The sequence below is a fragment of the Halichoerus grypus genome, chromosome 2 (genome assembly GCF_964656455.1).
Source record: "Halichoerus grypus chromosome 2, mHalGry1.hap1.1, whole genome shotgun sequence".
In the NCBI taxonomy this organism is placed as follows: Eukaryota; Metazoa; Chordata; class Mammalia; order Carnivora; family Phocidae; genus Halichoerus; species Halichoerus grypus.
Genome location: NC_135713.1, coordinates 91,400,495 through 91,414,856, shown reverse-complemented (window position 1 = coordinate 91,414,856; position 14,362 = coordinate 91,400,495). Strand labels below are relative to the sequence as shown.

At 33.1% G+C, this 14,362-nt stretch overlaps 1 protein-coding gene across 5 annotated transcripts in view; it reads right to left on the bottom strand.

The window, feature by feature from the left end:
- SSBP2 (single stranded DNA binding protein 2) overlaps window positions 1-14,362 on the bottom strand; it is a 284,133-nt gene that overhangs the window by 39,871 nt on the left and 229,900 nt on the right. For 3 of the 5 annotated variants that reach the window (XM_078067103.1, XM_078067105.1, XM_078067104.1), the window contains 3 exons: window positions 11,346-11,412; window positions 10,368-10,438; window positions 4,434-4,525 (listed from right to left, as the gene is read on the bottom strand). In XM_078067103.1, the coding sequence (XP_077923229.1) occupies window positions 4,434-4,525; window positions 10,368-10,438; window positions 11,346-11,412 (230 nt within the window). The remainder of the gene's footprint in view (window positions 1-4,433; window positions 4,526-10,367; window positions 10,439-11,345; window positions 11,413-14,362) is intronic. The other 2 variants (XM_036067208.2, XM_078067106.1) reach the window with 1 other exon arrangement.

The following is a 14,362-nucleotide window of genomic DNA, read 5'->3' as shown; positions in this document are numbered from 1 at the left end:
GATCAAGTAAAACATTTGATTTGTTTGATGTTAATCCACATGATTTGTTCGTTGTTAAATAAAATATAATAAAGAAATTGGGAAATACTTATCTTAAAACAGCATAAAAATATACTATATCTAAATCATGGCAAAAATTTGTATACAATGAAAAAAAATTTTGTATACAATGATGTTATGTCTATAATGATCTCATAATTTTGATATATTATGTTTAAAACAGGACTATGTAAGATTAAATATAATAAAAATATTTTACTTATCATTTAAAAAATTATTTAATGTTAGATTAACATGCTAAATTAAATGTTAAACATTTTCCTTAAATAAGTAATAGCATTAAATTAAATGTTAAATGTTACATTTATTATCAGTAACAATACCTTTTATGCATTTCAGTTATTTGATAAATAATAATCTAGTCTCAGCACACTATGTATTTCATATTAGATTGTACTTAATATGATAGTGATTTAATAGGATTTAATAGGATTTAATATGATAATTCACATGGATAAGCTAAATTTTCCCCAATAATACCATTGTGTTTGAAAACATTTTAAGTTTCACAAATAGTGCTAAATAAAATGGGGGTTATATTAGTGAGTAGTTCTTTTAGAACAACTACTTAAGTTCCGGGGCACCTGGGTGGCTCAGTTGGTCAGGCGTCTGACTCTATTTCAGCTCAGGTCATGATCTCAGGGTCATGGGATAGAGCCCCCTGTCAGGCTCCGTGCTCGGTGGGGAGTCTGCTTGAGATTCTCTCCCTCTTCCCCTTCCCCTGCTCTCTCTCTTTCTCTCTCTCAAATAAATAAATCTTAAAAAAAAAAAAGAACAACTACTTAAGTTCTGTATTCCCACTCCCTTTGATGACCATCATTATTATCAAGAAAGTAACTTACAAACTATAATAAAGGCATTATTTTGAATGTAAATTTTTATATGGTACAGTTTGAAGTAGAATCAGGTTAGCCTCATTTAAAAATAAAGCAAAAAATGGAATTTAAAAGAAGTAGGTATTTTTTGGTGAGGGTATACAGTATGATGAAATCAAAGCAACTATGATTACTGTAGAGAAAAATCCTCTTTTTCTTCTATAATACAGTTGTTTTATTTCAAAATAATAAGTATGCAAATTTTATCATTCTATAGGATAACAAGAAGGTCTAGATCCTTTGAAATCCTTTGTCCTCTTCATTTCTATAAAATACCAATATATACAAAGTTGAATTAGACATGCTGTAATGCTGAATCCTAAATTCTTAGGAAATTTGTAAAAATATAGTTAATTTATTGTTTTTATTTTTTATTTTTATTTTTTTTAAGATTTTATTTATTTATTTGACAGAGAGAGACACAGCGAGAGAGGGAACACAAGCAGGGAGAGTGGGAGAGGGAGAAGCGGGCTTCCCGCTGAGCAGGGAGCCCGACGGCGGGGCTTGATCCTAGGACCGTGGGACCATGCATGACCTGAGCTGAAGGCAGATGCTTAACAACTGAGCCACCCTAGCGCCCCTTTATTTTTTTTAAGAGAGAGAGATAGCAGGGGGAGGGGCAGAGAGGGAGAGAGAGAATCAAGTAGACTCCCCACTGAGTATGGAGCCTGACACGGAGCTCAATCTCATGACCCTGAGAGATCATGACCTGAGCTAAAATCAAGAGTGGGATGCCTAACTGACTAAGCCACCCAGGCACCACTAAAAATGTAGTTAATTTAGAAATAGGGTTTCTTTTAAAAAATTATCTGTAATGCATTTGAAAACATTTACATTCTGGCTATAGTTTGTAAATTCTACTTTAAATTACTGAAATGGATATTAAGCTTTTATTTGTAAAAATAGTAGTTAGAGAGACATTAAAAGTATACTCTTAATTTTAGATGACACTATGTATAATCCTGAGTTTAGACCATGGAAATATAAAAATTATATCAGAATAATCATTTTCTTTGGAGGCAACCAATTTTTTTAATAACATTATCAAAATTTTGTTCCAAATAGTTTCCCAGTTAGAATACAGTATTTAATTACTTTAGTGAGCACGGTTGGATATTATTTTTCATTGTCATTATACTTTCATGGTAAACAAGAAAAAGTGACAAGCTAAAGAAAACTCATCCAGAAATGATTCTCTGGCAGGTCCCACCTGACCCTAGCACACAAATTATCTTAGACTGTTAAAAACATAGCTTAAAGTAACACTATTCCAATGCCTTTTCCTTTAATTTTTAATTTACCCAACATGTAAAAAAGTGACATGAAGAAAGCCACAAATGCTAGTTAGAAATACTTATTTAAAAAAAAGAAAAAAGGAATACTTATTTGCTATTACAGAGTATAGCAAATATGAAGTGAATTTCAATAAAGTTTACTCTATTGAGTACAATGGACATAATACATTTTATTTTTTTATGTCTCTTTAAATTCACTTTTGCTTTGTTGGGGCCAATATCAACACAAGAATCCTTCTCTTTGGTTGGATCTTCCATACTTCAGAACTTCCTTGTTAGAAGGAAATATTTACAAGTGTAAATATGGAAATATTTATATTTTCACCGTTCTTTAAGAATATCCTAATTTATAGAAAACTGAAAACTATATATAAGACCCCAAATAAAAGTCAATGGTAACAAATAATGGAAATCTGAATCTGGAAGGCTTCAAGTTTCTTTAAAAACCAGAAATTATATGAACAGTACAATATTATGTAATAAAAAATATTTTAAAGCATCTGGGTATATTTAAATGAGAAACCCAAATCCAAGTATCAATAAAAATAATCATATTAAAAATTTGAGCCATACTTTTAGTCTCCATTGTCTAGGGAATTTAATGTATCCATTAAATGTTAATGTTTATCTGTTTATCTGTTTAAGTGTATGTGAGAAAGGAACTAGACAATTTTAAGCAGCTGAGTCTCTTAGTGGTCACATAAAAATAACTTTTTTCTCTACACTAATAAAAACAGGTTGATCTACAGTTGACCACATGGCTAATTATAGTGAAGTATAATATACAAAATGACATTAGCTACGATCTTAATATTTAATGATAATTCTAGATTTAAGATCATAATATTTAAGATGTATACTGCTTACATCTATATACAGTATTCAAAATTATATTCCCTAAAAGCTATTGCATTTTAATGTCAGGAATTTCAGGTAGGTAAATTTTATATATATCTAAACCCTATTGGTAAGAGTTGCAGCTTTTGAGATAAGCATAAAATATCACTCCTTTTTGTTAACAACCATTAATAAAGGCTAAGCCTTTGAGGGATTTAAGAAGAGTCAGACTTCATGTCTACCCATTTTTACTTTAAAAGTGAAAAGACGTGATAGGAAAATTTGACCTACTTTTTTCCCCTTGTTCTGTTTGAGTCTGGCTGGTACCCACTTATTAACCTATTTTCTATTTTAGGTAAAATTGCTTTCCACAAAAATGGCTTCAGAAACTCACAAAAATCCCATCTATATCAAACAAGCTTATCTCATTATATCTTCAATGCCATTAAGTGATGGGAGAGTTATCTAATTTGATATGTAAGTATCTAAAACATGGACTAATGGGAAGATATATTCAAGGAAACTGCCTACAACCCTATATAGAACAGTTTTATTATTTCTGATAAGCTTTCTTTAGGCCACATCATGGAATTGATTCAGTGAATTAATGAAAGTCATGAACAAGCACCTGGTATATGTGGAACTTTGAGGGCAAGTTAGATAATGAAAAATAAATAAAAATCCCTTAACAGACAGTATTATTTTGGGTATTTAGAAACAATTATTGGCTTTGGGCTTGAAAGGCCTTTTCAGTAAAAAACAAACCAAAACAGCCAAAAAACTATTAGTTTAGTCCTTATCCAAGCATATCTTAATTTTCAAACAAAAATTCACCTTATCATATGGAAGTTCTTTAATACAGAAGACACTACCAAAGAGAACTCTTGCTGGGTTACAAGTGGTCCCAACAAAGCAAAAGTAAAGACTCATATATAGGAATTAAAAACTTTTAGGAATTACTATATATCTGTTAAAATGAAGTTCATATCAATTGTCTGCTTCTATGGAGTTAAGTCATGGTCTTGGTGCCAGCATCTCTTTATAGTTTTATACAGACTATATTGAGCCTATGTGCTTAGTTATAAAAGACTTATTTTTATCTAAACAAATGAAACATGGGAATCTGGCTAAAAGTTGGCATTTGGCATTTGAAAATGGAAAAAAAAAAGTTGCAGGGAAGGCAGAAAAACAGAATATGTTGTGAAAATGAAGCAAACACTACAGCTCATGTTTAGTTCTTTTACACTAGTTTCATTTTATACTACACAGAAATTGAGGAGCTCAAATTGTATTACAAATTAGCGTGACTTCAGAAGACAGAAAACAGAATACTTTACTAAACAGGATAACATAGCATTTTGCTTACATGTTCATTCCAGGCATTCCGGGGCCACCTAAAGCATTCAGGGGGGGTCTCATTGCACCTCCATAGTTCTGTAATGATAACCAAGGGTCAGACTACCACAAAACAAAAAAACAAAACCAAAGAGGAGGGGGGAAAGAAAGGAGAGCAGGTTAATGATTTCCCTACATAACTCCTGATTGGATAAGGCCTGTGCAATTCATTCTCTGACGGGTCCACTCTTGTACTATTGCTTCTATCTTAACAATTACTTTGGTCTGTGTCTTTTAAAAACTACATGACTATGTAAGATCATTGGAGCATGTTAAATGATTAAGGTAGAGTTGCAATTATGATATTCAACATATCCTTATGAATCTCCTAATATCTGTACAACAGTGAACTTTTTCAAATAAAACATTTTGTAAATCCAAAACTCTCTTTTTAAAGAACAGACTTAGTCAGCATGTTTGAAATTGCCAGACCCAGAACAATTACATAAAGGCTAAAGGAAAAAAACTCAACAGGTGAAACCAACATAAGAAAGTTGAATGCAAACTTCTGTTCACAAAATAATATATCCCATAGAGAGATGTACAAATATACAAATACACAACAATATATGAAAACTAAAGTACACTTAAAATATGTACACATGAATTATATCACGCAATAGGCTTCTGTCAACATCTCTTATATACATTCAAGGGAGAAAAACATTTTAATGTTTTAACATGCATATCATATTAGCTTACTTTAGTTTCCATTACGGCCAAAAGACTGATTTTAACATTCTCATGTTAATGCATTTTGACACTATCAACTGCTTTCGTGCTTGGCTTTCTGACAGCACTATTCTTCCAACTTTTCTCACATACTCTTTTTCCATTTCCTTTGCCGGCTCCTTTTCTTTTGCTAACTCTTTAAATGTTTTTCTCCAAGTTCTAGCCACAGCATTCTTTTAAATAAGTACACATTTATGGGTAATCTTATCTGCTACCATGAGTTCAGCAACTCTTTAGGAATCCCAGAGGTTTTATATTTGGTCATGACGTCTCTACTAAGCTCCTGCATAATTCCTATGTTGAATGTCATTTGGATTGTTTCCTTCTGGACACCACTTCATGCTCAACACATCTAAAAGTAAACTTAGTGTTCTCTTCTCACGGCTGCGTTCTTCATATTGCTTTCCTCAGTGATTTCCATGGTGTGACCTGCCATACAACAGTCCAGGCTAAGAACCTCTGGGAGCTCAATGATGTCTCCTCCTTTTATTTCAATTCCCACATCCAGGCAGTTATCAAAGTCTCTTGATTCTACCTATGAAATAGCTTTTGGAATAGTGCTTTCCTTCATATCACACTAATCTTTGTCATTTAGTGAGACTAATGTACCATTTTCATTAGTCTGTCTGACTTAGCCTTTCCCCCTCCCCATCTATTCTTCATGCTGCCTCCAGAACTATGCTTCTAAAACTCAGTCCTATATATGTCACCTAAAAGGCATGATGACCCACAATGCCTAACAAATACCTAGTCCTCAGCATGGCTCAGAGATCAGCCCAAGTCTATATTTCCTGTATACATTTCCTACTTTCCCTACTCCCAGCTATACCCTCCAGCCTACTGGATTTCTTGTGGTTCAGAAACATGCAATATACTTTTTCACTCATGGTAACTCATGGCATGACCTTCTGTGTAGTAGGTGCTAAGACGACAAGGAAATAGTCAATGAGTCTGTTAACTCCAGAGTGTAAGCCACAGTTTATAAATTACCTAGTTACATGCTCTCCTCATTGCTTATTTACTTTTACTTTCATGAAATCTTATTTAAACATCCCAATTTTATGTGCTATGGGATAGAATGGTTTCTATCCACAGTTGAGTCATTAGTTAAAAGGATAGTTAGTTCCCTTAACCTCTGGATCAAGCATGGTAGTGGCACCAGCAATATTAGCAAGAAGTCTCTGAGAAGAAAATTAACCATTGGAAACAAAATCTGGATGGTAAGGTATAATAGAAATGCTTCAAAAGAACAGTCTCCTTTCATTTTTGGTCTTAGAAAATCTGTTTCGTTTTATCAAGGAAAACATTAGTCTTCTTTATAGCTCTGGACATAGAAAGACATTGTTTTGAACTTCTGTTGCCACTGCCCCATTTCCTCTGCCCCTCTTTCTATACATGTGATCATGGGCCAATCCTTCCCCCAGTGATCAACTCAACCTTCATTTCCTTATCTGTAAATTGATATCATGTCCTTTACAAGCTTGTTGGAGGATAAAATGAAATCATATAAAACACCTATCATAGTGCTTGCTGCATTAAGAGCATGATACCTAGTGCTCAAAACTTGTAGCCGCTAACTCTTTCTTGTCACCATGAGTAAGGGACCAACTTAAATGAGTCCTCTTCTTATCAGTTTCCCTTGAGCCTTTAGCCCTCACAGAATTACATGCTTGTTTATGTACTGCTTCCTTGACAGAGCATGCATACTTCTTTTCTAGATTTTTTTTTTTACTGCCTAATAGTTTTTCTTTATGTATTTGTGTCTCCTGCTAAACAATAAGTACCTTGAAGGTAGAATCTGTTTTACTCATCTTGGTATATCCAGTGCTCTGGTATCTCAGGAAATGAGTAAGAAATTATCCATTACATAATTTGATAGATTTACAAAATATTTTCATTTTGTGAATAATCTGAAGCAAAAGAAAACAGGAAGATAAGAAAGAATAACAACTGGCTTTCTGAGTGGTATCAACAAAGGCAGAATGGGAAGAGCTAATTTAGAATCACTGAATTTTAAAGCGGATGGCAGCTATACAATTCCATCTGGTTTAATCTCTTTCCCAATGCAATGTTCCTGACAAAATGGCTGTTCAGATTCTGCTTGGAAAGTTTATAAAGAGTTTTTCAATGATTGGGCAGTTTACTTTTACTCTTCCCTTTACTGAGCTGAATTCTACCTATCTGAAATTTGAAAATACAGAATCAGTTAATTCTCTCTTTACATGAGAGCTTATCATGTATTTTCATCTCACCATTTCTCTACCCCAGGTATTTCATTTGGAAATCATGATATGTTCCTACTTGTATATAACTCATTTATCCTTCCGATTTCTGGAGGAACTAAAACTAATTGGATAGTCTTGGTGAATTTTTCTTTTAACCATATGGAACCTGGTGAGCATAAGAACACAGGCAAGCAAAGTATATCTTATTACAAAAGCAAGTAGAAAAATGTCTTCAAATATGGTATTAAGTAAGATATTTTTCTTGATTCAATAGGTAATTATATATTACCACTGAAATTAAATTTAAAACAGGTAAAGAGGTGGGAAAAATATGCCAAGATTGGAGCAAACTTTTATTTCTTCATTCATGCAGTAAGTATTAAGCACATGTTTACTATGTTCTAAGTGTGCATTTGCCTTAACATTATCTAAGAATCGTTAGATTTTATATATATATATATATATATATATATATATATATATATATATTTCTCTGTTCTAGGAATTCAATTGTTCCAATAGATAATTACTTTCTTTCTCCATTACACTGGTCTTAAGGTCAAAAACTTATGGAAATAATATCTACGATAAAAAAGAGATGTGTTTTATGTTTGTGTATAAAGCTAGAAACAATATTCTAGAGATTATTTCTATAATTCAACTAGAAAGAAGCAGATGCATTCTGTTCTTGGGTAGCATCTGTATGGTTATAATATCTACTATGAGGATTGTTTTTTTATTATCTTTCAAGAAACACAGATAACCTTTATACAAATTTCACAGTTTATAATGCATATGTTTCATATACCAGATGTTATAGGTAAATATCTCATAAGAATCCCTCATTCCAAATTATTTTACCTCACATTTTACCTATCTGCCATTCATATTAATATGATTCCTTTTTCATTTAAGTACATGGTATGTAGAGTTTCCTTTAACCTTTTACATTCTGTATACTGTGATTTAAAGAAGTTATTGTAGGTAGTTCTGGTTTCTGAGGTAAATTCAAACCAAAACCTTTATTGCCCTCAAATTATGAAGAAATAGATGGCAAGGATACTAACCCAAATGGCAGAAATAAACTACTTTTTTTGAGTTCGAAAATACAAGAATTCACACTTACATGATAAACTTGGGTATTAAAACTCATCAATAAGAGATTACGCACCAGGAACATGTTTTCTTACTTTCTATTGTAATTTACTTACAACACAAAACACATAAACATACAGCTAAATATTTGTAAAACATAAAGACCAGTATGCTTTCCACTTCTGCATTTTTAAATGAGATCTAAGTGTTCATATAGCTCAAATAACCATTGGTGTATCTTTCAAACACTGCAAAACTGACTCTTAACTCAGACTCTAGTTTTTAAAAGTATTGAAAATATAGGTTTGGGATGGCAAAGGCTTAAAGAGCAGCTAGCTTAAAAATCAATAAACTGAATGAAGAATGATAACTAAATTACAGGCACCATGTTTTTATGTATATTTAAAATGTATCTATTACGAAAATATTTCGGGAAAAAAATCTTTCAAGTTCTGTAGAGCCAAACTGGCTTTCTTCATTAATGACTAAAATACATATTCAGTCAATGACATATCCTATAAATCTTATAAATTCTAATTGCTATCAATAACTTCTGATGGTTGGTCACATAAATCATCAACCCTAACATGAGTAGACATAGGGAAGAATAATTTAAATATCTAAATCAGAGTTTTATAAAATCTTAAGAAAATACATAGGAAATACATGAGCCTAAATAAAAGTAATTATTCTTTTCTGACTCTGAGGATGTCATGTCTATTAACATATGGGGTTTTATTTTTTTTCATGTAATATGGTATCTCTGAAAATTTTGGTTATAATGTCTTTCACGTTTTAATATAGTTATATATATATATATATATATATATATATATATAATTTTATGTTGGTTAGAAACTCCTAGGTCTAACTCACATTATCGCAGTGTTAGATTCTTAATTCTCTGACTCCTTTGGGCACACAACAAAATATTAATTTAATTTTTTAAAAGTAGATACATAAAACAGTTCCTAAAACTGGACTTTTATAGCTATTCTTGGAAAGGGATAAAGAAAATAAATTAATTCACTCTTTTAACCAGCATTATGACACATTAACCTCTGACCCATAAGATAGAAATTTAAAATTCTGGATTTGGGATTAGTTTCCTTAAAATATAGCATTATAAAATTAATTTGTACCTCATTTAGTTTTCCCAAGAGAGACAAAAGGATGTTTTACCAAAAATAAATGATATCCTGGAATAGCGTACTTAAAAAATGTCATGAACAGGTAGGATAGATTCAACCTTAGTGTGTGCTTTTGGAAAATTTTGATAGAGAAGTAGGCTAACATCTGATACAGACTGATAGGATTATGCTTGTTCACTAAGACCCATTTAATGTTTATTTCTAAATAGCCATTGTTTTCATATTCTATGAAGAAATAAGGTTGTATGTAAGAAATTGTCAATGGCATTCTTTAAAAGACTTATAGAAATATATTTTATGTTGTTTATTCTGTTTATATCTTAGATCAACTGTGTTTTATTTAACTTATTTAACTTACATGCTTATCTTTTATAATAATTACTATAAATTTTTTAGACTTCCTCAGCATAGTTAACAAAATGGTAATTAATATTTGTCTTTTTATAATAATTCCTTTAATGTATTTTTACACAATATATTTTTTCAAATGTACTAAAGGCATATGTGATAGCACCTGTTAAAATATGGTTTGTTGTTACATCAGTTTGGACATGTCCAGATATTATGTCCTCAAGAGTCTAACAACTATGTTATATCAAGCCTTTAATGCATATAATAAAAGCCAGCAAATGAGATCGTTTGTTTATGTATAAGATGAAGGCAAAAAAACTCAGCATCTAGCTTTTTGTGTTGATTATTTACCTGTGGTCCTAAGGGCACCATTCCTCTTGGAGGAGTCATTCTCTGCATTGGCCCACCCATATTTGGATGTCCTTTAAAAAAAAAAAAAAAGGTATGACGATATTAGCAATGAGTGCTAAACCAGGAGATAGTAGCCTCTTCTCTGCTTGGTGTTAAATCTTACTTACTAAGGGACTGGGTCATAGACTTCAGCTCATCTTGGTTTCCATGGCTACTTTTCTGCCTCTTATGACTACTTGCCCACACTCTCCATTCATTGAGATTGAATTTTTCTTCCTACTCTGTGCTGAAATACATCTCTCATACCATTTGCTCCTTTTACCTTGGAACAGTGTAAATACATATCTGTGGTACCTAAATATCTCTGTTGGAAGGACCTGATTATTGATTTGTTAAATTAATCAAGCCATTGGTTGCTTAGCACCCTCTTTTCCTCCTGCTCATCTTTCAGATGGACTAACCTATCTGAAAAAGGCAGAAGAAATCCTAAGGGATATAATCATTTTAATTCCCACTTGTTAGAAGTTATATAAAAGGTTTTAGAAGTTATTAGTTAAAATGTGGATATTTAGATATTTAATACTTCAGTTTCTTATGTTATCATCACCCTCGTATCATGCATAATTAAGAGTTAGTTGAGGAGCGCCTGGTTGGCTCAGTTGGTTAAGCGTCTGCCTTCTGCTCAGGTCGTGTGATCTCAGGGTCCTGAGATAGAGCCCAGCGTCAGGCTCCCTGCTCAGCGGGGAGTCTGCATCTCCCTCTCCCCGCCTCCCGTTCATGCTCTCTCTCTCTCAAATAAATAAATAAAATCTTAAAAAAAAAGAGTTAGTTGAAAATATAACTCATCTGGCCACATTACCTGCAAAAATGCAACTGGTATAATTATGGAAGATTTATACAAATACAATTGTCCTTAAAAAATAAAGGATTTATTTGAGATTCTGCATATCAATTTCACTTTTACTTTAAAGTTGTCACCTTGTTGTCGAGTTGGGTCCATTCCACTTGGAAGTAATGGCTGACTTCCTGGGACACCTCCAAGTGCCTAGGTTATTTAGTAAAACAAAACAAAACAAAATATTCTGAATATTTGCAAAATAAGTGCTTTAACAATTCTCTTTTAAAATTCCTATAATTACAGAATGCATTTAGTATTTCACCAGATTTCTTATATTTCACATTAATTTATAAATTTTAAGGCTCTACATACCTAGTATAAGTTCTTAGTTCTAAAAAGATTCTACCTTGCTCAATTTTGTGGTAAATAAAATAAGTCCTTCTTGGAAACAAGAATCTAGGCAAAATTGTCCTATTTCATCCTGAGAAGTATAATGCCTTTCCCTAAAATTAATTTACTATGGGTACTAAAATATCTAATTTTGCTTCTTGAATGTAATCGCTGTATTTTCTACAGATTATTTTACTCATTTGGCATTACAATAGCAGCAGGACTAAAATGCCAAGGGGCCAATAAATTTTTTGTTGTTGTTGCATTTTCCCTAAGAAACCATTTAGAAAAACAATACTCCAATTAAGTTCAAACAGTTTGGCTGAATGGAAAAAAGAGAACTAGAAGGGAAAAAAGGTGGAGTGATTAACAGATAGGGTTTATTTTATGAAGGGTGTGATACTGGATATATCCTGAATCACAAGAGTCTAACAGTTGTCTGAGCAGAACTTAGAGATAGACCAAACTAGAAATGATTTAAACCCGATCCTATAGAGTATACATGTACTCATTCACATGAACACATAATCCTGACAATTGGCAAGAATTTCTATAAGATTCACTGATTTAACTTAAAGCAGAATAAATCTTGTCTACTTAGTGAAAAATTACAAACATTTCAAAAGAAATTTAATAATAAAAAATTTATATGTCCAGATCAGAACTATTTTCTATTCTTTTCTTAGATCTCCTGTTGAGTTCGTAAGTGTTCAGAATGGTTTGATCCCTATCCAGCTGAATTCCTGGGACCAGATGAAATCCAGGTCTCCTACACATCCGCCATCTTGCTCCGGCCCCCCAGATCAGAACTATTTTCTTAATCGTTATCACTTGGATACAGTAGAGAGCTGCCATTTCTCAAGCCATTTTTGTAATTCTTCCATTTTTTCTTCTTACAAGCACACCGAATACACACGCTACTATATGATCTGTTTCCTGCTTATCTTTCCAACGTAATTTCTTGCTGCTGCCCCTAACGTTCTAACTTCCAGCCATACCAAACTTCCTTCAGGTTTTTTCAATTCATGAATTTAATCAACAATATCTCAATGCCTACCACTAAAAACAAAAGTAAACTAAAACGAAACAATCTCTCATCTGAAGGAACTCACAGACCTCTATGTGCCTCTTGTTGACATATTTAAATCTCAGTTTAGGGATCAGTTCCTGGCAAAATTCTTCCATATAACCCCAGGCTGGGATAAGTTTTCCCATTTGTTTTAAAATATGTATATATATTTTTTAATTTTAAAACTTACAGAAAAATTATACAAAGCAGTACAAAGGATTCCCATAGACTCTGATACCAATTGCCCAACTGTTAACATTTCACCACACCTGCCCCTGAATCACCCTTTCTCCTTCTCTCTATATGCACTTGTTATCATCAATCTTTTTCAGAACCACCTGAGAGCAAGCTGTAGACATTATGCCTCATCACCTCTAGTACTGCAGAATATAGTTCTCTAAATAAGGATATTCCCATAAATAACCATAACACAACGTTTCCAGACAGGAAATCCACATTGATACAACACTACCATCCAAGCCACAGACCTCATTCGAATTTGCCATTTGTCTCAACAATGTTTCTTTTTACTTTCTGTGACCAGGATCTCATGGAACACATGTTGCATTTAGTGGTTGTATTTCTTCACCCTCGTCCAAGCAGGAATTATTCCTTAGTCTTTCCCTGTCATGTCCTCAACAGTTTTAGTCTGGGTCTTCGATTCTACAGGATGATCTTCTGATGCCTTTTCATGACCCACACTCAGGTCCTATTTTCTTAGAAGGGTTCCTGAAGATATCATGCTGTGCTCTTCTCAGTGAATCACCTCAGAGGCCCATGATGCTCACTCATCCCATTACTGGGGATGTTAACCTTTCTCATCGGATTGTGTTGGTGTACACCAGGTCTGTACACCATGGGATCATTACTTTCCCCCTTTGTAACTGATTACTTTTAGTATTAGAGCTATTCCAAGATTGTCAGTATCCCATTTGTCATCAATCATTTATCAACCCACCAGCATCCACTGACAACTCCTAAGCACTAGGATAGTTGCCAAATGGAGATATCCCATGTCTGTCATTCTATGTGGTGTAGTCGGCATTCCACTGTAAGGAACAACTTTTCTTCCACCCTTCCTTCCTTCCTATTTCAATCAATGGGTTGTAATCTATTATTATCACTTATTTTAATATTCAAATATTCAAGAGTTGGCCAGTGGGAGGCTCTTCAAGCTGGTCCTTATGGTCTTCTGACATGTCTCCATCATATTTCGAGCATTTTCTTCCTTGGATGAGATGTTCCAAGTTCATCTCATATTTTTTGTAGCCTAGCTCTGAAAACAGACCTTACTCCAAAGGGCCCAGAGCCCTGATTCCCTCTAGTGGAGAACAACATTTAGACATCAAGATCTGAGATCTCAGAGTGCTCACTGTAACTTGGGTACACTACTTTTTGGCCCTCTCAGTAGATGTTGCACTAAAAAATCTGTGTATGTACACACATGTGTATATGCACACACATATACATCTATGACTAACTCTATATCTGTGTGTGTGAGGAGGGTATATACACATGCCATAAATTCATATTTCCCAGAACAAAGTAAACAGGTCCAATTCCAATGTAAAACCTCAGGATTATTTTTAACCTTCTTTTTTATGTTTGTAAATACTTCTCCTACAGGGAGAAACCTGGCTTTCATTGTCTTCAATATCTTTCACTTTTTTGCTCAATATAACAGATCTCCCAACCACA